This window comes from Eubalaena glacialis, chromosome 4, assembly GCF_028564815.1.
Source record: "Eubalaena glacialis isolate mEubGla1 chromosome 4, mEubGla1.1.hap2.+ XY, whole genome shotgun sequence".
Taxonomy (NCBI): Eukaryota; Metazoa; Chordata; class Mammalia; order Artiodactyla; family Balaenidae; genus Eubalaena; species Eubalaena glacialis.
In genome coordinates, this window is record NC_083719.1 from 111724414 (window position 1) to 111749308 (window position 24895).

Sequence of the window (24895 nt, forward strand, 5' to 3'; positions counted from 1 at the left end):
GCCTTCTAGACAGGCACGTTCAAGGGTGCATCTTGTTTCCCACCAACTGTTTCTCTAAATGAGTACATGGGCTCCTGTCGGCGTTTCTCACGGGAGAGAAACCACATTTCCCAGCAGCGGACTCTGCCTTCTTTCTCTACAGATGCCCGTTCTCATTAGGTCTTCCTGATACCCACAACTGTTTGCCTTGAGAGCCACAAAACTTTTTAAAATGCAAAGTTTGTTCCTTTAAAACCGTGAGCAGACAGACACAGAAAACAAATTTATGGTTAACCAAAGTGGAGAGGGGGGAGGAATATATTGGGAGTGTGGGATTAATAGATGCACACTTCCATATATAAAATAGATAAACTATGATTTACTGAGTTACTGTATAGCACAGGGAACTATCTTCAGTATCTTGTAATAACCTATAATGGAAAAGAACTAAAAACAGAACACACACACTTACATATATATCTGAATCACTTTGCTGTACACCTGAAACTAACACAACATCGTAAATCAACTATACTTCAATTAAAGAAAAACAAACCTGTGAGTAGAGTGTTTCCTGAGAGAAGCCTGGCATGTAAACAAGACCTTCACGCTGCTATAGTTTGGCAGGGGTGGGGTGTGGTGGGGGTGAGCAGGCGCACAGGTGAGGGGGAGATGCGGGGAGGCACGGGAGACACGAGCGTCCCCTTCTCCTGTTGAGCAGAGCCCGCGGTGGCTCCGTGGCAGGGAGCGGGATTTCCTTTCTGTGCAGCGTGCTCACCTCACTGGTCATGGCACACATCCACGTGGAGACAGACGTGGGTGTAAAACAGAGTGTGTGTGAATGTGCCAACCTCTCTTTCACGTTCAAACAGGTCTGTGCAGGCTTCACTGCCGTTGACTCGCATCCCGGCCCTGGCGAGATGGTCCAGACTGTGGAATTACGGCTACCTGCATGTCACTGCCACTAAATACCACTGAAGGGTTGAAACTTCACTGTAACCAACACTTGTGGCCACACAGTTGAGAGACACCCTTGAAAATCTGGTTTTGTTCATGGGGGGAAAGGAGAACTCACAAGCTCACTCTCTAAATAATTGGGACGATGCGTCACTGACCCTTCCTGCCACCACCTCCACTGCTATCCTGGTGTCCCTGGGTGTCCCACTTTGAAATGCCTTCCTCACTCTGGGGTTTTCTTCCTTCTGCAGCTTGGCAAAGAGCTCATCCTCAGTCCCTCTTTCCTGCCCATTACCCCCTCCCAGGAAAAGCTTCTGCTATCAGACCCATCAACCTCTGGGTTCCTGAAATCACTGGACAGGCTCAGGTGGGGGAGAAATTTACAACCTCAGCTACGAGGGCCCATGCAGAGCTGGGTGTGCACAAGCTCCACCTGACTGGGTGAAGTGAAGGTCTCTGCAAAGCCCATAAAAAAGACCTTGAACTTGCTATATTTTAATGGAAACAGGAATGATTAAGTGAGCTACACACACAAGAGACAGGGAGAGAGAGAGGTATGGGTAGAGGATCAGAGAACTCAGCCAGGCACAATGAAAGGGGCATGTGGGGCTCACAGAGGCATTTGCTGGTCCACCGGAGACAGGCCTGTGGGCCACACCTCAGCTGACCAAAGTGGGCAGGAGAGGACTAAGGGACAGACAGTGGAACACAATTCCCTAAGGAAGACAAGTAAACACACATGTCTGCCAGGTCACTGGATGAGCTCTTTCCTCCCGCTGCAGAGAGAAACACACAACACACACACCCTGCTTATAACAAGTGGACAGAGTTCACTGCATCTGGTGATTTTAATTACCTGCAAGCAGAGTGATTCTACTACTTTCATTTAGGGGAGCTTTCTGAGTGTAGATTCACTCTGCTTACCTTCATTAATGAGGGATCGGAACACATCAAAGCAGAAGTGAGCACAAGAAGAATCAAGGCAGAGGGCAGGGCTCGCGGGGACCAGGTGCCCAAGTCTGGGAGTCACTGTGAAGCTCTGCTCTCATTAGCTTCAAGAACACCCCATGTTCTGGGCCCTGCTCTTCCATGGCATGTGGCACAGGGCCAGGCACAAGTCCACCCACAATAGGAAAACGGGTGGTTCCTGAGCCCCAGGATGCTGCAGAGGGCTGGGCCCCAGCGTTCTGTAGCTCTGCCCCTTGGCTGTCCCAGGTGGGGACTCACCTCCACAGGCTGAGAGTTGCATCTCCTTATTCATGCATTTGATGAGCCTGCTCTGCTGGGGGAGATTAGCCATCACCTACCTCTCCCTGGGTCACTCTGTGGGTCTGTTCCACCTCCAAACTTCCCTGCTTTATTTCAGTTAATTTGGCACAGTGATAAGTGTACCTCCCTCTCCTTGCAGAAAAAGATGGCCCAAACTGGTACATTGCTTCCCTGTCCAGAAAAGCAGGCAGAGAGTCTGGGCACCCATGCCAGCCACAAGGGGTGCAGGTGAGTCAGGGGGTTGAGAACCAAGAACTGCAGGCTGACCTGCAGGCCTTGCTGGACTCATGTACCCACTGTCTTCCCAGCCACTGGCCCCTTTAACACCTTATGTCATCAGGGAACAGAAGAACCTGAAAGGGACTCCCAGTGCACAGAAGAGCGAGAAAGCCCTTGCCTTCAGCCTGTCAGTAAGCAGGAAACGCTTTCAGGCAGGGACCCAGAGTCAACATATTTGAGTTGTGGCTGGCCTGACAGCTGCTGAGTTTGTCACACAGATAATTAAATAAACTGCTTGAGCACAGAGATTCAATATGTGGTGTCATTTAGCGGCTGCTACACGGGGGCCTTGATCTTAATTGAAGGTGCAATAGGGGAGAACCTTAAAGAAGTCCCAAATCAACTTCTTGCTCTAGTAACTAAACATTTGACTCCTGATCATCATCCAAAGCCTCCCAAGTTTTGGCGTTAGTTCCATTAAATGGTGCTAAGCAGCCTGAACCAAGGGTCTCCCTCCTCTCCACGCAGGGCCTTCCTTGAGCAGCCTCCTGCAGGGAAGCTTGGGGGGCAGAAGGCTCCATGTCACCCCCTCACCCCACCTCCTTCTCCTTCCCTCCTTCCTCATGCTCCCTCAACACCCACAGATGTGCTCCCCCCACTCCCCCTTTGAGCAGGGTCCTACTTATGAATCTATCACCTCCTTTGCTGGGACCCTGTGATTTGTGTTGCATGGTGGGCCTCCAGCTAGGGCTTCCCATCCTCTCATGTGGGGCCCTCTATGGGACTATGTGAGCCCTATAACACATAATCATCAATTTGTGCATTCATCTAAGAAATGAATGGAACATCTCCAATAAGCAAAGAATAGAAAGACAAATCACATTTCCCCACTCATAAGGACATCCAAGATAGTGGGAGGACACGCAAGCTAACAAGAAGTTGTAACAGAGGGAGGACGCTGCTCTTGCTAGAAGTTCTGATGGCACCTTGGGCAGCTTGGGGCTTATGCAGGAAATCCCCTGGGCCCTATAGGTTTATCTCAGTTAAAGCGTGAACCTAGAAATCCTTGGTTATGAGCTTCTGGACAAGTCGTCTTTTCCAGCCCACAGCACACCCCTCAAGCTTTCTGGGGTGGTGATGAAGAGGGAGGTCCCCTCAAGGCCATCCCTGGGTGAGGGTGGTGGAAATTAGAAAGAAAACATAGCACAGTGGCTAAGAGTTTGGGCTTTCAGTGCTGACAAGGCCCTACCTGGATGATCTGTCCCTTCACCTCTTGGATGTCTCTCCCTTTCTGCACTCTGCCCCAGCAACCCTGGTCCCCTTTTTGATCTCCAAAAGTGCCAGGAGACTTCTCACACCAGGGTCTTTGCATCTGCTATTTCTTCCGCTGGGATGCTCTTGCCCCGGATATTCAAATGCCTCCCTCCCTGACCTCCCAGCCTCCTTCAGGCCTTTGCTCAAAAGTCACTTCTCATGTTAGATGTTCTCACTAACTTCTTTCCCTGTCTTCCTCTTCTCTGGCACTTGTCACCACCTAAGACACCTCATCTCCTGTTTACTGTCTCCCCCATAAGACTGTATGCTCCACGAGGGCAGGAACCCTGTCTGTTTGTGCACTGCTGTATCCCCAGTGCCCAGAGTAGACCCGACTCATAGGAAGTGTATGTTCTTTGGATGAATGGATGAAAGGGTTCAAGCAGGAGAGCACATGGTCAGAGTTACCTCTTGGAGGGTTCACTCTTAAAGCCACATGGAAGGTGGGTTTGAAGAAATATCTGACCAGGAGCTGGGAGAACAACTAGGGGGCCTGGGAAGAGTCAGAGGGGCAGGGGCTGGACCAGGAAGACTGATGGACACCCATGTAGGATGGATGTAGTAAGACCAGACCTGGAAAGTGCCACCTGGACTTGGCATTTACAAGGATACGGTGTTCTTAATGGGGACAAGAGCCAGGCGCAGACCTTGGTGGGCAGAGCGCCAGGGAGCTGGGAAAGCGGAGGCGGCCAGCGCAGGCAAGGCTTCAGGTGCCTGGGAGAGAAGGAGGGGAGAGGTGAAATGGTGCCTTGAGGGATGCTGGGATGAAGCTGGCTCTTTAGGCTGTAGGGTGAAAGAGTGTGAGCCTGTCAGTGGACACAGAGAAGGAGGGGCTGGAATAAGAGGGAGTGGGTGCTGGGAAAGAACAGGGAACATTGTGGGGGGCCTCGGAGACTGCAACCTGTTTCCATAAGTGAAATCAGTGCAGTGCGAGACTTTCTCAGCTCAATAACTTATTAGCAATTTTTAATTACTGGAATGTATTTAAAGTGTGGTGGTTCTGTGAAGCACACCACACGTGCTGAACTGACAGCATTCTTGCATACTTGCAGGGTGCTCATGTCAGGACATTGTCTTGCATAAAACCTAGAGGAAATATCCAGAGGGGACACATGTTTAAGTCATGTTTCTTGATCCTGGAAGCAGATACTATAAATGGGATGACTGCGACCCGAGGGCCACTGTGCTGGAAGGCTGTTGGTGATGCACTGATGCCGGCAGAACCTACGGAGGAGGCTGCAAGAAGGAGACGGTCCATGAAGACTCCCGTTGGTCCTTGAGATCTTGGGGTGTCTCTGGCTAGAGCAGCCCCACACAGTGGCCCAGAGAGTGGGGGTGCTGGGGACTAGACCCCGACCTGTTTTTGGCTGTTAATTCCATGATGTCAGGCCTGGCATCCTGATCATACTGGTACCCTCAGGTCCTGCACAGCCTTGGCACCCAGTGGACATTCAACAATGTCTCTATCTCTTCAGCAAGTGGTGTTGGGAAAGCTGGACAGCTGCATGTAAATCAATGAAGCTAGAACACACCCTCACATCATACATAAAAATAAACTCAAAATGGCTTAAAGACTGAAATACAAGACATGACACCATAAAGCTCCCAGAAGAGAACACAGGCAAAACATTCTCTGACATAAATTGCACCAATGTTTTCTTTGGTCAGTCTCCCAAGGCAATAGAAATAAAAACAAAAATAAACAAATGGGACCTAATCAAACTTATAAGCTTTTGCACAGCAAAGGAAACCATAAACAAAATGAAAAGACAACCTATGGACTGGGAGGAAATATTTGCAAATGATGTGACTGACAAGGGTTTAATTTCCAAAATATACAAACAGCTCCTACAATTCAATAACGAAAAAACAAACAACCCAATCAAAAAATGGGCAGAAGACCTAAATAGACATTTCTCCAAAGACGTTCAATAGGCACATGAAACGATGCTCATCATCTCTAATTATTAGAGAAATGCAGATCAAAACAACAATGAGGTGCCACCTCACACAAGTCAGAATGGCCATCATTAAAAAGTCTACAAATAATAAATGCTGGAGGGGGTGTGGAGAAAAGGGAACCCTCCTACACTGTTGGTGGGAATGTAAATTGGTGTAGCCACTATGGAGAACAGTATGGAGATTCCTAAAAAACTGAAAATAGAATTGCCATATGATCCAGCAATCCCATTCCTGGGCATGTATCCAGGCAAAACTATAATTCAAAAAGATACATGTACCCCTATGTTCATAGCAGCACTATTTACAATAGCCAAGACATGGAAACAGCCTAAATGTCCATTGACAGATGAATGGATAAAGAAGATGTGGTACATATATACAATGGAATACTACTCAGCCATAAAAAAGAATGAAATAATGCCATTTGCAGCAACATGGATGCAACTAGAGATTATCATACTAAGTGAAGTAAGTCAGAAAGAGAAAGACAAATACCATATATCACTTTTATGTGGAATCTAAAATATTACACAAATGAATATCTATGAAACAAAAACAGACCCACAAATATAGAGAACAGACTTGTGGTTGCCAAGGGGGAGGGGGAGGGGGGTGGGGGAGGGAAGGACTGGGAGTTTGGGATGAGCAGATGCAAACTAGTATATACAGGATGGATGAACAACAAGGTCCTACTGTATAGCACAGGGAACTATATTAAATATCCTGTGATAAACCATAATGGAAAAGAATATGAAAAAGAATATACAGATGTATAACTGAGTCACTTTGCTGTACACATAACATTGTAAATCAACTAAACTTCAATAAAATAAAAAAAAAAATACCAATATCTCTAAAGCGAGACAGCTTGGTGGCAAATGGCCACATCCCTCTGTGTGGAGCTCAAAGTGAAGGACAGGAAGGGTACAGAGAGATTCCTTTGCAAGGGCTGGGGAAGCAGCAGCTGCCTCTGGACAGAATGCAGGTGGGGCCCGGAGTGGAAGGACAATTGGAAGAAACTGGAAACAGGTGGGGGGCTGGAGAGAAAGTAGAGGCCAGTGCCCAGAGGCCAGAGCAAGCTAACAGTGGGCATGCCCCAGAGGCTCTGCAGCTTCGTCTCCAGGCTCCTCTGGCAGCTCTGGGAGATGCTGAGTTTCCCACTCCTTCCTTAGGGGAGAGGAAGTGGTCTGGTGCTCTGGTGTGCAGAGGCCCTGTGGGTTCGGGATGACTGAGCCAGCTCTCCTGGAGAACCTCCCAGCTGGGCCTCTTGCTGACCTGCACAGCACGGAGGCCCGGCCCAGCAGCAGAGGCCTTTCCCACTGACCATGGCTCCTGAGTCCTCCCTCCACAAAGTCTCCTGGGGGAAAAGGATAAAGCAGTCGCATCTGCTGTGAACATGCCTTGCTGGGACCAAATTAAAAAGAGCCCCGAAGTTGGGGGTGATTATGAAGGGTGGGCTGTAGCGGCAGAGCCTGTGGAACTTGGGGCAGGTACTTGCCCTCTCCGGGCCTCCGGGTTCCCATCTGGGAAACGGGAAAGCTGGACTATCTTATCTGACACTCAGCCAGCTTGAGTTCAAATTACCTAGGTTGGCACACAGGCCTCACTCTTACCCACTTGTCTGCATTCACCCGTAGTCTCCGTCACCATCCCCCCCCACCGCCCCCGCCCCCAGGACTTGCATCTGAATCACCTGCTCTGTCCCGTCTGCACCCTAGGATGCCCTTACTCACCTTTCAAGATTCACCTCAAATGTCTCTTCTCCAGCTCCCTCCCCAGACATTCCCCTTCTCATCCTCTGGTGGACCAATCCCTCCCTCAGGCTCAACTGACAGTTCCTGAGAGCCCTCCATGCATTCCAGAAACTTCCTCTAGGCCTGGAATCAGCTCCTGGAATCAGGAGCTCTTGGTTCTTCTCTTCCATCTCTAATAGCTCACGGGGTGAACTTGGATGACTCACTGCATCTCTTTTCAAAAAGCAAGGCCGACTTATAGGGCAGGAATAGAGACGCAGATGTAGAGAACAGGTATGTGGACACAGGGTGGGAAGGGGAGGGTGGGATGAACTGGGAGATTAGGTTTGACATAAATACACTACCATGTGTAAAATAGATTACTAGTGCGAACCTGCTGTATAGCTCAGGGAGCTCAGCTCGGTGCTCTGGGATGACCTAGATGGCGGCGGGGGGGGGGGGGAAGCGGGGGAGGGAGGTTGAAGAGGGAGGGGATGTAGGTATGCATATAGCTGGTTTACCTCATTGTACAGCAGAAAGTAACACAACACTGTAAAGCAATTTTACTCTAATTAAAAAAAAAAAAAAGACAGTTGGAGAAGGTGATAGAAGTTTGATCATTTGGAGGTCAAATCCAGTCCTTAGTTAAATACACATGGAGGACAGATGTTCTTCTCTCCCCTTGTTCACAGAACATCCACACCCCTGACCTCTAAGCCCATATCCAGCGTGGTCACATGTGGGCAGGGTTCTTACAGCCTCCTGTGTCTGCCTCTCGACTGTGCCCTGATGTTTGCAATGACAACACCATCCTCTGGAGTGCTGCTGACACTGCTTAGAGAAGAGCGCTCACGATGTGACTGGCACTGCTCATTTTATGCTCGCGACACCATGAGGTAGGCGCTATCATCATTCCCATCTTACAGACGCAGTAAGTGAGACAGAGCTTATGTGCCTTCTCCAAGGCGGTGTGGAATGGCCCCAAGGCTGACCTAAGGCCGGTGCCTTTGGTCCTGTGCCACCTGCTCCCTCAGCATGGGCCTCTCCGCAGGCCCCAGCACCTCCCTGCTGTAGGGACTGCTCCAGCAGGGTGAAGCCAAATCCCCTAGGATGCCTGCCACCACCAACACGGCCCTGCGCCCGCTGCTCCCACACCGTGGGATGCCGAGTCTCTCTGGGGCTGGGCCGATACAGCTGGGAATGTGAGTAGCTCTCCCTGGCAGGGCAGAGGAGACTTGTTGAAGTGTGGAAATGCCCTGGAGGCATGGGACTCAATTTATGTTTCTGAAGCAGTAAGATGCGAAGTAACAACAACAACTAAATAAATACCCAAAAGAAGAAAAGAAGTCTTTGGCAGCAAGATCTATCTGCTCTGCTAACTTGTAACAGAAGTTTGGGTTTTTATTCCTGTGTTTAGTAACACTTAAGAAAAAAAGGTTTATTAGTGAGCCTATAGTATGTTTAATTTTTAAAATAAAAAGTGGCAATTATTTCCTCTGATTTCATAAGCCTGGGAATTCCCCTCTGAAGCACCAAAGCGTACCTACAAATTCCATGCAGGATGAGGAAGCTTAATGGTCTGTTTAGAACTGAAACCCTAACAAGCTTCTTTCTTCCATAATTTCATGGTTTGTTTGGAAAACTGCCCAACTACGACACTATCATCTGGGATAATACAAGCCAGACGTGGTGAGTGATAGCTGAGTGGCAAGCTTGTCTTTTCCAACAGTGTAGGAAATAAAGCGTGAATTCAGAACTGAGTCAGAAAAATCATTTAAAAAGTGCCAGCTAGTACACAAATAGGAATGCCATGTCACAAGATAACTTTTAAGACACAAACTCTAGAAGAAGTTAAAGGTACAGAGAAATCCGCCTACTATCTTGGTGTTCATTGGTAATATTTGGTACCGAGGACAAATGTGACTCTAATTTTGCCCCAAGGAGAAGGAGAGACCGTATCCCACCTCCCTTGTCCCCCTGACTTTCAGCAAGTGAGACCCTGCTTGGGACGTCAGGACTGCTGGTATGGAAGCTGCCAACACCCGCTGAAGCAAGGCTGCTGAGTTTAGTTTTGATTTTCTCACCGGCTAATGATCCCTAAATGATGTTGTATTTCATTCTGTATTCACAGTATCCCATTGCCATAGCAAAAGGAATGTGATACCACAAGTTTTCTTGCACATGGGCTTCGAATGCTGCCTCTCCTCCCTGGCAGAGGGGTTAGTGTCATGTCCCGAGGCGGTACCCCTGAGAACCCCCTCCGCACCCCAGTGAGGGCTCAGGGGCTCTGGTGGCAGAGCGAGTGCTCTGAACTGCGGTGGCCTCGCCTAGGAACCCACCACCACGTCCCCGTCCCCCTCGCTCTACGTGCTCCAACCCCATAAGGACAGTCCTAATATAGTGACTTCTGGGGGCAGAGAAAGCCCCAGAGAGTGAAGTCATAACTTCTCTTTGTAAAGCTGGTAGGAAAAGACAGTGAAACATTATGATTTTAGAATTTTTGTTTGCATGGGAAAAAGGTGTTTTTAAGTTTCCTGGATCAACAACTCCCTGGAAATTTGGGATGAAAGACAAATCGTCATCAATGGAGCTCAAGATGGCATTAAATACTCTGCTGCCATCTTGGGGTGAGGACTGAAGGAAGCTGTCCTTATACCCACCAGCCTTTTTCCTAAGAATCCCATCCTGCTTGCCCCCCAGCCCTCTGTCAATCCATTACTGCCCGCTCCTCGCTGGAGCCATGGTTCTGGCGAAGATGGAGAAGTGCGCTCCCAAAGCACCCTCCTAGGCCTGGCTGCCTCCGCGCCCTCCAAGGCCCTGGGACCAGTGAACAGGTCTCTACTGCTTGCTGGGCATTCCCTATGGAAACGCTAGAGAAGGAGAGGCTGGCTGGCCTGCCTAGGAACTGGAGCTGATACTGAACCAGAGGCAGTGAAGGCTTCTCTGTGGGGTCCAGTCGGGGCCAGGGTTTGCAGACGGGGGAGCCATAGCCCCTGGTGGGCATCTCCAGGATAGCCTGAGGGCCTGACTCTCAGCACCTTCCTCTCCCACTCTCCATCTACCTGCAAGCCATCCGGGCCCAAGACCTGCTGGTCAGAACCCTTGTTCCTGCCTCTGCATTCCCCTCACAGCTTGTGCACCTCTCTGCTCCAGGCCTGAGGCCACACTGAATTAGATAAATGATGACAACAGGTGTCATTAATACCCAACACGTGTAACATACCCGGCCCACGCTAAGTGGTCTCTGTGCTGCATCTCCTTTATTTTTCTCCACGGAGCAGGTGGGAACTGCCAATAGCCCCTTTTACAGCTGAGGAAAAGGCCCAGAGAGGCGGAGTCATGAACCCAAGGTCACAGAGCTGGGCTGCAAACCCAGGTCCCTCTGGGACTTTGCAGGTACCCCTTTCCACCGAAAAGGGATCTTTTGCAGAGCGGCTCTGTCTGCCACTCAAGTGGGTGGGAATTCACAAAATCGGTGAAAAACCCAACGAATCAGAAGGACTTAGTGGATAAATTCAATCAGCACGAAGCAGAACCAAGACCTAATCTGCCTGCCCCTCCCGCACGCTCTCCAGCTCTCCCCCGGCACCCTTCACCGCGGCAGGTTTTGTGGTGGGTGATTTTCCCTCACGTGATGTAAGAAATGCTGTTTGAATAACCGATGGTGAGGGAGGCCGTGCACACTCTGATGCAGAAATAAAAACCTTTAGAAAGATGCAAGTTGGGGGATACTGGAAACCGGACAATGGAACGTCAGTCTATAAAATTCAACATGGCCAATAAGGCTGGAGCAAGTGGTCAAGTGTTTTAGTGCTCACGGCTGCTGAGGCATCGGCAGGCCTGGGCTGGGCAGGGCTTCCAGGCCTCGGACATTTTTCCTGGGCTCATTTTGTCTTGATTCCACATTGGGCCTCATGACTTCTAAAGCACGTCAGCATTCGTGTCATAAGCATGGCCATGAAAGGTTCCAAGACTCTTCCCATCACAAGATAAACTCAACTTTCTGGAGACCCGCCTGCTCCAGGACCCCGCTGCCAGGGCCCGTGGATGAGGTGGGAAAGCTGCCCTTTCTCGGGGTGCAGAAGGCCCACAGACCTGGACTCCTCCACCGTGAATCCTCCTGCCACATGGTCCTGGCGCCGGTGCAAGTGAGACCAGAGCTCTGCCCTTCCCTCTGGGCGCCCAGGCTCCCAGCTGTGACCACACAGAAGACCTTTTCTGTCAGTGTCACCAGCACTCTGCAGCGGGGCTCCATCCAGGCTTTCTCCTCCCCTCCCGGCCCTGCCCCACAGCAGGTCTCAGACCTCATGCAGCCCCACGTGGGCTCCCCACCTCCAGCATCCCCCGGCTCGGGCCAGTGGGCCTGTTCCCACCTGCCCAAGTGCTGCTTCTGCCATCTCACATCGTCTAATTTATTCACGTGTGGCCATTTGGGTTCAGCATCACAAATATTTCTACAGGCTGTGGCATGCACTATTCATCGGGGCCGCATGGACATGGGAATTTGTGGTCTAGCTCTCATATTCTTGAGCATCTGTGAGTTGTTGACGTCTTGGTGCAAGGCCCTGAGCCACGTGCTGAGACTATATTCGTGCACCAAGAGCCACGGGCTCTGCCCTTGAGACTCTTACCATCCACTGGGAGCTGGCACTGGCCCTCTCACTCAAGCCCAGCAGAGGGTATGAACCCTTTGGCCCCAACTCCACGGACACGTTCTGAAGTCCTTGCAGGGCCTTCCTCATCTCGCTCAGAGGTGTTCTGGACAGGCCAGGTGACCGCTCTAGGCCAGAGCTGGAGTGCCCACCATACTGGGAACCACTGGACTGCGGGGTCCATCTGGCCACATTCTACACACAGCATGGTCTCCTGATTCACGAGACACTGTCCAGAGGGGCCAATGTGCTCTCTACGCACAGCATGGTCTCCTGATTCACGAGACACTGTCCAGAGGGGCCAACGTGCTCTCTGCCGCCACCTGGCAGGGCCCACCCTGCGCAAGAGACCTGGGCAGTGCCTTTCAGCCTGGTTCCTACTGGACACATGCTCTGCACCAGCCCAGGGCTTCGTGGGCCTCCCTGGCTTCTGCTCTCCCAGGGCCTTCCTCTAAGGGCAGGGGCCTCTGGAGGTGGACACAAACGAACACGCATCACTGAAACGCTGCTGCTGCTATGCTGTTAAGGCTCTTTCCTCTTTCTCTTTTTTTAAAAACACATTTAACCTGTAAGACGCAGCACCCAGGTCATTTGTCAGAAGGGCATTAGAAAATCCATGACAAAACCCACGAGCATAGAGGCAGGGAGCCGTCTTCCTACCTTTAAGGAAACAGTCCTTGCTGCGAACGATGACAATCTTCTTCCCCAGCAGGCAAGCAGCACGGTGGAGCTCACAGTGGTTTTCGTAAACCCTCCCGTCGGAGCCACACACGGGCACGTAGCTGGGACTGCAGGCCTCCAGGCACCGGCACTCGGGCTCCCCCGTCTCCCTGCTGAGCGTGCACCTGCTCCCGCGGCTGCAGAACTTCTTCCTGCAGGAGGCCGGCAGCCCACGGTGGCCGGAAAGCCCTGCCAGGCACACAAACACAGAAGGTCAGCCGTGAGCACTCAGGGGTGTGTGGCACGGGCCACCTGTGTAGCTCTTTCAGGTTGTGGTGAGCAGAGGCTGTGAAGCTGAGGCCCGGGGGCTCGGGCGCCCCATGGAGCCCCTGCCCCTCTGGCGGGGGTGCTGTGAGCAGTGCCCTGCCGTGTAGAGCCCAGGTTTTTTGTCTGGCTCTCGCCAAACATCTCAGACACAACCCCTGCCCATCCTGGAAGGGAGGAGTAAACAGAGGGCCACACGGAGCTGGCAAAGTACCAATGGACCCTGCTGACTGAGTGGAGGAGGGCTTTCCAAGGGACAGAGGGCTTGAGCCAAGGCTCCCATAACCACAGCACAGGGAGCATTTGCCTGTCTCTGGGAGGAGACGGTGTGGGTTGGGGGAATATGGGTTGGGGGGATAAGGGTAGCAAGGCGTGGTTCTGCCTTATAGACTCAGACAGCCAAGCAGAGGCATTTTGGTCTGATATGTTAGGCACTGGGGAGCCGTGGTGGGGTCTAGGGAGTAAGTGTGGAGTAAGGAGAAAATGGTACTCTGAAGTGTTCAGGATCGGGGGGCAGCCAAGGCAGGGAGGCCAGAAGTTGACCTATTCCTCTGAGGAGAATACAGTTCTCTAGGACACAACAGCAGTGGTGGCACCAGCAGCCTTTGTCCACTGCTTAGTCCTTTCTAGCACAATACTGCAGCCTGCAGCCGTGGGCAAGAAGGCTGAGACCATGGAAACAGCAGTTGCTCTGTTCCTTTGGGTCTCACACTTGCCATGTTGTTGTGTGTCTCCTGCACCCAACACATGCCCATAAGGATCTCAGGCAGTGGTGTCCAGAGCTCACACACCAAAGCAGCAGGACAGCTGGTAGAGTGGCTTATTGCCGAAAAGGTACACTTACATGGAGGGCCAAAAAAGCATCTACCACCAACGTGACACTCCTCCAAAGAGTCCAGAAAACTGGATGATTGCCACGTGGCATTAATGGCAACAGATAGGAAATTGAGAATTATAAAGGGATATCAAAACGCAAATAATTAAAACATGAATGCAGACTTTATGGCCACAGAAGTCTTTGCTTTTAAGTTTTAATTAAATCTTCTTCAAAATATTGGCAAGACAGAATGGCCTGGGCCGTCAAGACTGAACTTTCAGCCTCAACTCCTACCCCATGGGATTAAAATGCCTAAGGAAAAAAAAACTTGTTTTTGGTTGAGTCTGTTTTTCATCATTATAGATTTGAAAAGAAAAAGAAAAGTCAGTTATCGGTAGATTAACTACTTGATTCAATAACTCATTTAAATTCCTCCAGCCTTGGCAAGCTGAGAAATATTGACTTTTTCTTGAATCATAATAAACTAGAAGGTCAAAATATCTCTGAGCAGTATAAAAGTGCAGATTGTAAGTGGGCGTGGGAATCTCCTTTATCCACTTTGCTAACTGTTGGCGTGTCACGGAGAAGGCTAGGTGGCATTCACTGGCCCCAGCATGCACCCTCCTGTCAAGGCTGACAGGCGGTGGGGAGCCAAGGCACTCGGCAGTGGGAGGCTCTGGGCTGGAGGCCCTTCACCCACAGTGTTTACGGCTGCTTTGCCACGGAGTGTGTTTGATTAGTATGATTCTCCTGGGTTATTGGAAAATGGGTTATCCTGGAAAGCACCGGAGGCTACTGGAAGAAACTAACCAGCTCTAAAAATATCAGCCTTTGTTTCTTTCCCAAGTCAATGCCAGGACACAAAGTGATGCCATTGTATCACTATTTTAATAAACTTCCCTGTGGGATGAGAATGATACCCACTAGCCACCCCATTTTGAAGAAACAAAGCCCAACTTTCCGAGCCTCTGGTCTTTCAGTTCCTGCTTTGGTGCTTTTGCCCCGGCTGTGCTACCTGCCCAGACTGGGCTCTCTCTGGGAACATCAGCTCCAATGCACCCATGGGGTCCACTTCCTCCACAGGTGCCTGCTGCCACCTCCAGTCCGAGGGCCCCTCTCTGAACCCCCTGACCCTGAGAGGGTCTGCTCCACTCTCTGGCCTCAGGACGCCCCACGGGTACAGGGCCTTTGTCTTCTTGAGCCTGCCCCTCACTCAGGATTTAAGAAACACAATAGTTTTCAAAGCTGTTCTCCCAACTCTGTTTCAGTGCTTAATCCCCAGGCTAGAAGCTGGGATGGGAAGGTGGAAAGGGCCCCGCACGCAGTGACTGTTCAGGGGTGTACCTCCCTTGCCACCTCCACGTGGGGAGCTGGAGGGATGGAGGCATGAGGGGAGGCAACTGTCCGTAGAGGTGGGCCTTCTCTGGGGTAAAGGGGCCTAGAACCAGGAGTGGCAGTGCAGCGAGGCCCTTCAGAGACCACCTAATCCAGTGCAGGCCTCAAAGGAAGGCCAGTGAGCTGTGGACGGGGGTGGGGAGAATCCTCTCTACCTGATCCTATCCCCTCTGCGACGCCCACATGCCCAGGCTGCACCCAACACCTCTGAGGACCAGCGCTGCACGTGGCGCTTCCGACGCCCAGGTTTGATCATGCTGCAGGTGTGGCTCTGAGGGCCTCCCCCAGGCTGTGCTCCGAGGGGTCAGTGTTGAGAAAACAGTTGTGCCAACCCCGTGCTCATCCAAGTGGCCCTGAGCACTCAGGCTCTCACTGACATGGAAATGGGCTGTTGGCAAATATTTGATTCCTAATTATTGGCAATTAAGACAAAAGTAGCTTGAAAGCCCTGCACCTGCCCTTCCCAGTCTGTGGCCAGTGGGCCCCCGGACAAGTGGGGAATGCCGTGCATGGGGGCGGCCTGGGGTCCCGACCCCGGCCTCCGAGACGCCGGCCAAGCGTGGTTTCATTAAATGAGCCCCTTGTCACCACTTCCTCCTTGTTATGAAAACAGAATGAATTCCCCCCTCCTACCAGGACGATGATAAAACGGTAATGGGAAAGGTAACCAAGTGAGACTGCCAGCAACTGCCTACAGTATTTATGAGGACGACCATGATGCCTGAAAAAGATATAATGTGCTTAATTTATAGTCATAAAGAAAGTCATTTACCCAGGTTAGAAACTGATCATCTCACCAAATAAGCTGCTTTTCAACACTAATTAAATGTACCGAACATGGTCAGACATGGGAATTGTTACATGAAAGTGATGGTGGCAGAAGAAACAAGTCCATTTGTACCAGTCGGTGCTAAAGCCTCCCTCTGCAATTCAAATAAGGATTCTCGATTTGACCGCCACAGACCAGGGATCTGCAGGTGGTGGAGGTTCGCCGCGGTCGAGTCAGGCCCGCCCGACCCCGGGGGAGGGATCAGAGGGAGAGAGCCTTCCTCCTTCCTTGGTTTCTCACCTCTGACCACAGCACAGAGCACAGACAGTTCAGCTGTTTTGCCCCCAAACTCTGACTCAGTCTCTGAAACTGGTTCTTCACACAGAGTAAACCAGTGAGCTCTCCCCTCTCAGGGATCGTGCCCTGAATGGCACACAAGGGGAAACCCCTTTGAGTTCCACTTTGGGATGCTAATTCCACTTCGGGCATGTTTGCCCAGTGCAGCATTTCACCTGAGAACTTGCCCTTGGCTTGCCTACTAGGGGAGCCCCTCCCTTTTCCCGGCCTGCGGAGGTCATTCTAGGTCTCTGTGGGCGGTGCTGCCTAGGCCCCCTCCAGTCGGCCTCAGTGTCCCAGCAAAGGGCTGGGGCTGAAACGCCCACTACCTCGCCCCACCCTTCCACAAAGCCACAGTGAGGCGATGGCTTGACTCTAGGGTGGCTACACACTCTGCAGGGCCCAAGGCCAAGAAGAGTGGGACGTGGACGCGGAAGACGAGAGGCGACAGGTGCAGCCCCAAGTATCGGCCGCCCTGCACGCTGATGGCCTGCCTGCCGTGAACCCCTGTCTGGCACCGTAGCGGTCTCCAGCTTCTGCAGACAGAAGGTATTTGTACAGGAATGAGGGGTCCACCTGTCAGCAGACATAGCCCCTTACACACAGATTACATGCTTTATTTTCTGTGCATTGATATGGATCCACCGGAGAGCTGCAGCCCATATCCTGTGTCATGGTCAGGTTCTTTAAAGACCTAGAGTGAAGAGTGGTGTGTGTACAGAGGTGTAGCTATGTGGGCTGTATCAGCCAGGGGCTGAAGGTGATGGCCCCAGTACGTGTCCCTACCTCACAGCCCCAGACATGCCCAAGGTGGTCTGGAGACAGAGCGTCTGGTAAACTTTGACTCTGTTTAGCAGAGACCATGCAAGTGCCTTGGAAGTGGCTGCAGAATTTGGGTTTGTGCGAGAGCCAGGCAGAGACCCAGGTCTGCAGCCAGTGCAGTTTCTACACACCAGATGGGGTGGGCGGTAACAATGGGGTGCTTCAGGAGTGCCTGCCGGCCACCTCTCCAACCACCTATTCATCCGACAAATACTTACGGAGCACCTCCCATGGGCCAGACCCTATTCTAGGTGCTGGGGACACAAGGCAGACTGGGACATTGTCCTCAGGGCACTGATAGTACAGTGCAGGAAGACACACGAGAGCGTGAACAGGCAAACACACACACAAGACAAATGTGGGCTGGGGAAAAGGCCAGGAAGGAGTTAAAAAGGGCGCTGCAGTGGGCCAGCTTTCATCTGAGTCAGGGAAGCCTTCTTTTTTTTTGGCGGGGGGGGGGGCCTTTCACTTTACTTTATTTATTTATTTATATTTTTTAACATCTTTACTGGAGTATAATTGCTTTACAATGGTGTGTTAGTTTCTGCTTTATAACAAAGTGAATCAGCTATACATACGTATATATCCCCATATCCCCTCCCTCTTGCATATCCCTCCCTCCCACCCTCCCTATCCCACCCCTCTAGGGGGACACAAAGCACAGAGCTGATCTCCCTGTGCTATGTGGCTGCTTCCCACTAGCTATCTATTTTACATTTGGTAGTGTATATATGTCCATGACACTCTCTCACTTTGTCCCAGCTTACCCTTCCTCCTCCCTGTGTCCTCAAGTCCATTCTCTACATATGCATCTTTATTCCTGTCCTGCCCCTAGGTTCTTCAGAACCATTTTTTTTTTTTTTTTTAGATTCTATATATATGTGTTAGCATACGGTATTTGTTTTTCTCTTTCTGACTTACTTCACTCTGTATGACAGTCTCTAGGTCCATCCACCTCACTACAAATAACTCAATTTCATTTCTTTTTATGGCTGAGTAATATTCCATTGTATATATGTGCCACATCTTCTTTATCCATTCATCTGTTGATGGACACTTAGGTTGCTTCCATATCCTGGCTATTGTAAATAGAGCTGCAATGAACATTGTGGTATATGTATCTTTTTGAATTATGGTTTTCTCAGGGTATATGCCCAGTAGTGGGATTGCTGGGTCGTATGGTAGTTCTATTTTTAGTTTTTTAAGGACCCTCCATACTGTTCTCCATAGTGGCTGTATCAATTTACATTCCCACCAACAGTGTAGGAGGGTTTCCTTTTCTCCACACCCTCTCCAGCATTTATTTGTAGATTTTTTGATGATGGCCATTCTGACTGGTGTGAGGTGATACCTCATTGTAGTTTTGATTTGCATTTCTCTAATGGTTAGTGATGTTGAGTATCCTTTCATGTGTTTGTTGGCAATCTGTATATCTTCTTTGGAGAAATGTCTATTTAGGTCTTCTGCCTTGAGAACGTGAGATTTGACCTGAGACCTGAAAGTCAGGGGGCAGAGTCCCGGGCCGGGGAGAGAACAGCAGCCTGGGGGCCCGGAGCCCTGTGTACAGAGCAAGGGGGCGGCACAGGGAGAGGCCTGGATTGCTCCCAGGCAGACCTCACTGGGGCAGAACCAGTCTGTAGAGTCAAATTTGCCGCCTTGCCCAGCTGTACCCCCGTGGAAGTGGGGTGACTCTGGTTCCCTGGAAGCCTGCAGTCAGCTCTTGGGAACTGAGTGTTGGAGGGAGGCCCCATCTCCTGGCGTTCAGCACTCCTAGCTCCACGCCTGGTTGAAAGGGCCCATCCTCAAACACTCCCACAGGCCACAAGGCTCTTAGCACCTCACAGGCTGCTGGTGGGGACGAGAAAAGCTCTCCTGGTCTCTCAGCACTGGCCCCCTTGGTGGCAACCTCCATACTCTCTGGGTGACCTGAGTACTGCGGCTGCCCTGGGTCCACCTCTGCCCTGCAAAGTCTCATTCACACTCAAGGGTTGGAAAGAGAATCTGCAATTCCTCCCAGGGAGATGTGCATTTCCAGTAGTACCCAGCCAGGGGGGCTGTTGCTTAAAGTAACTCCTAGTTACTGAGTAAACGGTAAACTCCTGTTTACTGAGGCGTGCCAATGGCCAGGCACCATGCCTAACACTTACATGAGCTCATCTAATCCTCATTTCATCCTCGTAACAGCCCTGTGAAGTAGACACACAGGCCTCACTCTGAATGTATTTGTGGCATGTGTATGTGCCCATTTTACAGACTGAGAAATACGAGTCAAGCAGTGACATGCCTATGATCAGACAGCAAGTAGGTTGTAGGTGGTTCAGCCTAGATTTGAATGAGTCTCACCCCAAATCCCTCGGACTTAGGATAATGTGCTCAGTCAGGAATACGATCCCTGCCTCAAGGAAGTCAGGCCAGGAGGGTTCAGATGTCCATAGTCTGAGCTTCTCCAACATCAGGACACATACAAATGTCAGTAGCCCTGGCCGGTAGGCTCTCTGCTGCTCACACACCCCAAGAATATGCAGCTAGGAGGCCAATTTAGCAAATTCTCTGAGGGCTGGAGGTTTACAGAGTCACAGGAGGAAGTGCTGCTTGGATCTTCGAACATCGAATCCCAAACCCACTCCTCAAGCATGGCCACCAGGTCCACGACCCCCTCCCTCCATTATGATGTCTCTCAGCTTCAGTGGCCCCCTGCCCCCCTCCTCTGGGCTTTTTCCCTGAAATTGTTCAGGTGACTAGTGGGCAGACGTGATGTTCTCTCAGTGACCACACAGCACAGCCTAAGCCGAGACCACTGTGTGCTTCATGAAAATGGAAGTTTGACCAGCTCGGAAACACGTGATCAATTTTCCAGCTCCCAAAGCTTAACAGAAACATATGGTTACCCATCGCTGGAAGATAACTTAACCTGTTCTGTGTATGGCTCACAGATACTAAATTAAGGTCTGACAAATTGGCTTCAAAACACACCACTAAGTCAAAGCCAGAAATGCCTGGCACACGGAGAGAGGAAGGAGGACCTTTAACCCTCAGTGGGCTCTCAGTTCTGCCTGAGGAATTTGATTCTAACCAATTCTGCATCAAACCAAAGCACAGACTAGGATGCTACACACTGTCCAATGTCCCTGGGCAGGGCTTCTGGAGGCAGTTATTTCCAGTCAGGGATGAAGAACATAATTGCCAAAGTATACTTTCCAAAAACTTGAAAACAGGACTCTGATGAGAATACAAAATGAGCAAGTGTTAAAGATTTATTCAACTCAGTAATGAGGGACCTGCAGGAGGGTGAAGCTGGTTCAAAGAAGAGTTGGAGGAGGTATACAGGCATTGGAGAGGGAAAGTGGGATGAGATAGCCAGGAGAGGCACACCACCAGGTAATGACCTACAGGGCAAGAACACCATACCGTTTGGGGGTTATTTTTTCCACCAGAAAGAAATAGTTTGCATCTTTACTGGAAACAAATCTGTAAGTTAACATGTAACTGCATAGTCTGGGCCTTTAATTCACACAAAATAGTGAGTTGAACAAAGATACAACTCCCTAGCATGGATCAGTATATCATTTTTATACTGCTAAAACATGTTCCCATATGACACGGGGAGAACTTGCCACCCTCCCTTGTCCTTATTCCCAAGCTCTGGATAATTTTCCCAATGCCACAAAGTGCCTACAGATGTCATCTGAGTTGGCTGCCAGGACTTTCACCCTTGCCTCCTACCTGGGGCAGCTCCTTCCTCTGGAGCCCCCAGCCTCACAAAAGACCCCAGAGGGAGGAAATGAGACCCCAAACCACTGAGCTCAGCTCTGCTGAACTCTCACGTGCCGAAAGGCACCTGGTGTGGGAGGGTGAGAACAAGCTGGAGCCGGTCGGGTGCGAGTGAACCCGCCCTAGTGCTCACGTGAACCCTGAACCGCATCTGGGTTTCAAGCAACCCATGGTTAAACCTCACACTGACCCAGCCCTGGGCTCCTGGTCTTGTTAGCCGTGTGATTCCAGGCAAGTTCCCCACCCTCTTTTCCCTCTAATTTAAAAATGAGGATAACAATGGTTTGCCCTTCACAGGATTTTTTTTTTTGAGGATTAAATGAGCTGATTCATGTGAAGGGCTTGGCACATAGTAAGTGCTCAATTCAGACATTTGGAATTACTGACAGGTTGAATAAATACGACTGAAAAATAAGAAGCCATTTGGTTTTACTGATATAAGTGTATACAAGCGTGGGCTAGTTACAGTCTTCAGGAGGCCTGCCTTAATGAAAAGGGGACCATATTTATATTGAAAGTATTGCCTGGTTTTAAAAGGCAGACTCGCAATAGCATGCTTCATAATATCTCGAGGAAATGCTTCCCTTGCAGTTTCCCTTACATTGGGAGTTTGCTTGACCCAAGTGAAGTCTGCCCAGCTTCTGAGGGAGTCTGAAGTCACACATTCTCAGGGCACAGTGACCAGCACTGGCCTGCAGCCCAAACGCAGCAGGCTCCACTCCACACCTCAGGGTCCCTGCCAGCCGAGCCCAGAGCTCAGTTTCAAAGGCAGCCATGGCACGGGCCCTGGTCCTGTGAACACCGCAGGCCCACTTACCTCAGTCAGTCCTGGTGTATCTCTCCCCTCTGGGAGCCCTTTGCACTGTTATGCCATCTCTCCCTCTATATTGTATGATGATAGTAAAGCTACCTGACTCACGATTTCTAAGAGCTTTCTCCCTGGGGCCTCCCACGGGCATACTCCACTTAAAACGGGCTCCCAGAGTGCCGGCCTGGAGCTTTTTCTAGCTGTTTGCCGGCACTCAGCACTTCTCACCCTCTGCTCCTGTGGCTCCCCAGACAGAAGAGCAGGCCCTGGGGCAGGGCCTCCGCAGCCGGACCTCACAGTCACCCAGAGCTCCAGGGCGGGCATGCGGTGGTCCCTGTGGTTTCAGGGCAAAGACCAGGTTCTACTTCTGCTGTTCAGAGCTCGGCACAGGGCCTGGCACAGAGTAGGCTGCGCAAAACGCCAGGTGAAAGACAGAATCTGATTAGGACACTACAGGGACCCAAGATGGCTTGCTAGAGATCTGAGTAATCAGAAATCAATGGTTCCAAAGAAACAGACATGGCGACACCATGAGTAATAGAAGGAGTGGAGACTGTGGACAGCATTTGGGTGGGAGACTAGAGACCTGGGTTCTGTCTGGGTTCTACCAAAGCAAGTCTCTTTCACACCTGAGCCGCAGTTTCCTTATCGGTAACATGAGGCAGTGTCTAGAAATTCCTTGAGACTGAATTTAGGGTGTCTATAAAAGCCTGTGTTCTAACTTGCACATCTTTTGGCTGTAATAAAACTACAATAATCCCTTCTTTTTCTTTTTGCCTCTATTTGCCCTATCAAGTTATTTCAACTGGCCTCTGAAGGGTTATTTCAGAGACGAACTTGGGAAGAAAAGCTGCATAAAAATGTGAAGCACCATAGGATTTTTGCCCTTGGGAGAGTTTCTTTTACAAAATGGTTTTGTTTTAGAGTACTTCCTCTAAATATATTCCTATCCCAAAGTTCCTGTTCCTCTCCAGTTCACATCTGTCTTATTCTCCGTCACCAGGGCCCTCATTTTTCCACCTGGTACCGAGCTCCCCTGTCACTTTCTCTAGCTCCTCGGGGCTCCCCGGTTCTTCCAGCTGAGGCGGCCAGTTGTGGCTGCTCTCAGTGGGTCTTCACTCTCTCCATGATGCCTCATTACGTGGGTTCGTTCCTGCTTCTCCACCAACTAATGATTCAAGGCCATGACACCTCGGACTGCCTCCAATTATTTCAAGGATTATTGTGAAGACACTCAGCGTGAGCCACCAGGATGCTCCCCAACACTTTAGACCTATGACCGCAGAGGGGATGCTAAATCCTTCTAGGGCCCTTTACCTGCTGTACAAGTGCTGCCCCCAGGTCAACACATTATCTTGGTAGATCACTGGTCTTTGATGTATCTTATAAACAGAGAGAATAATATGTACTTCTTGACCATCCTTTTAAAGGAAAAAATGAAGCACAATGAAAATATCTAATATTAGCACAGAAGAATTTAGTACTTTCAATCAGAAGGGTATCAGTTTCACCTCTCAAAGATCTGCCCTTTTCTCTCATTGGGATTAGTAGCCATAAAAATATTTGCTGGGTAATATCAAAATAAAGCTTAGTAATAGTATCAAATAGGCAATTCCATTTCTCCTCTGGTTTGCCTGAACCAAGTGGCTGCTGAGGCCTCTGGCAGGTGGGCCTAAGGGCTCAGGGAGGCTGGCTATCCTGGCTGAATGGGTCTCCCCCCCCCGAGACCAGGAGAGCACATGCTGACCAGAGAGCAGGAGGCTTCTTCCAGGTGTCTCCGCAGGGGCTCGACAACCTGTCTACTCCCACATACAGGCCCTCAGGACCAGCCACCCCCTATCAGGGCCTATCTGGGAGACCACTACTGCATTAGAGTCCTTCCGCGTCTGAACTTGAGCTCCAGCGAGCAGGCAGTGGACAATCACCATGCACACTAGGGGGTCCAGCCTCCAGGGGGAGGAAGAAGAAGCAGAACCAGAGCTGCTGGAGAAGGATAACAACTTCAACAGAGACAGCAAACCATCAAAACTCCAGGAGAAGTGACTACAGCCCAGAGAAGGTTTTCAAGAGAGTTGTGATTTTTGAACCAAAAAGAAAGAGGAATTTAAAAAGAGAATGGTCAGTATTGGGACTCAAATGAGTGGCCTCCAAGATCCAGTAGAGTACATATCTCAAAGCCCAGAGCAAAAATAGAAAAAAAGTTCTAAAATACAGTAGCCATTCTAAATAAAAACTTTAAGGAAAAAAGGGCACAGAGGACAACTTCCAAATACGTCCTTTTAAACGACCAACCACTGTTTCAATTAAAAATCAGGAGCCAGACAGGGATACTTGTCATCACCATTTTTATTCATAAAGGAAGTGTAGTAAGACAAGAAAATGAAATATTAGTAAAAATTTGGAAAAGACAACTAACAATTATCTCTTTTTGCTGATTGTATATCTATATACTCAGAAAACCAAGGGGCTCTAATGCAAAGATATGAAAATTTTAAGAGAATTATTATGAGGTGGTTGGACAGATGATAAATATGCCAAAATTAACCATTCTTTTCTTCACTAGCAATATAATTAGAAATGGGAAAGGGAAAATAGTCCACTCATAATAATGATAAGACTATAAAAGATAAGACTATATTGGCCCCAGATAACCAAGAAAAATAAGAAAAAGAATAATGAAGGGGGATGTGCCTTTCCGGATATCAGAACATCAAACCAGAAAGCTGCTATGATCAAATCAATACGATAACGACTGAGGAATAGACAGATCAATGACTGTAGTTGTGACAATAAAATAGAAGAGGGGATCCAGAAATAAATCCCTGTGTATCTGAAAATTCGATGTATGACAAGAGTGGCTACTGCATGGGGTACATGATAGTCATTTGATAAATGATGTTGGGGTACCTAGCTATCCACCTGGAATAAAATAACATCTGAACCCTATTTCACACCACATAAAAGTCAAATTCAAGTATCTGTAAATGTTTAAGTTATTCTTATTAAATAATGAGTGGATATAAAAGAACGGTTACACACTTTGTGGACAGCATAAGCGTTGCAGCACGATGAACAACTATGTACTCATCGACCCATTTAAAGAAAAAG

At 49.8% G+C, this 24895-nt stretch overlaps 1 protein-coding gene across 3 annotated transcripts in view; it reads right to left on the reverse strand.

The window, feature by feature from the left end:
* The window catches only part of FSTL4 (follistatin like 4), a 439834-nt gene that overhangs the window by 229224 nt on the left and 185715 nt on the right, over window positions 1–24895 (reverse strand). For all 3 annotated transcript variants that reach the window (XM_061188168.1, XM_061188169.1, XM_061188167.1), the window contains exon 4: window positions 12746–12994. In XM_061188168.1, coding sequence (XP_061044151.1) covers window positions 12746–12994 — 249 coding nt within the window. The remainder of the gene's footprint in view (window positions 1–12745; window positions 12995–24895) is intronic.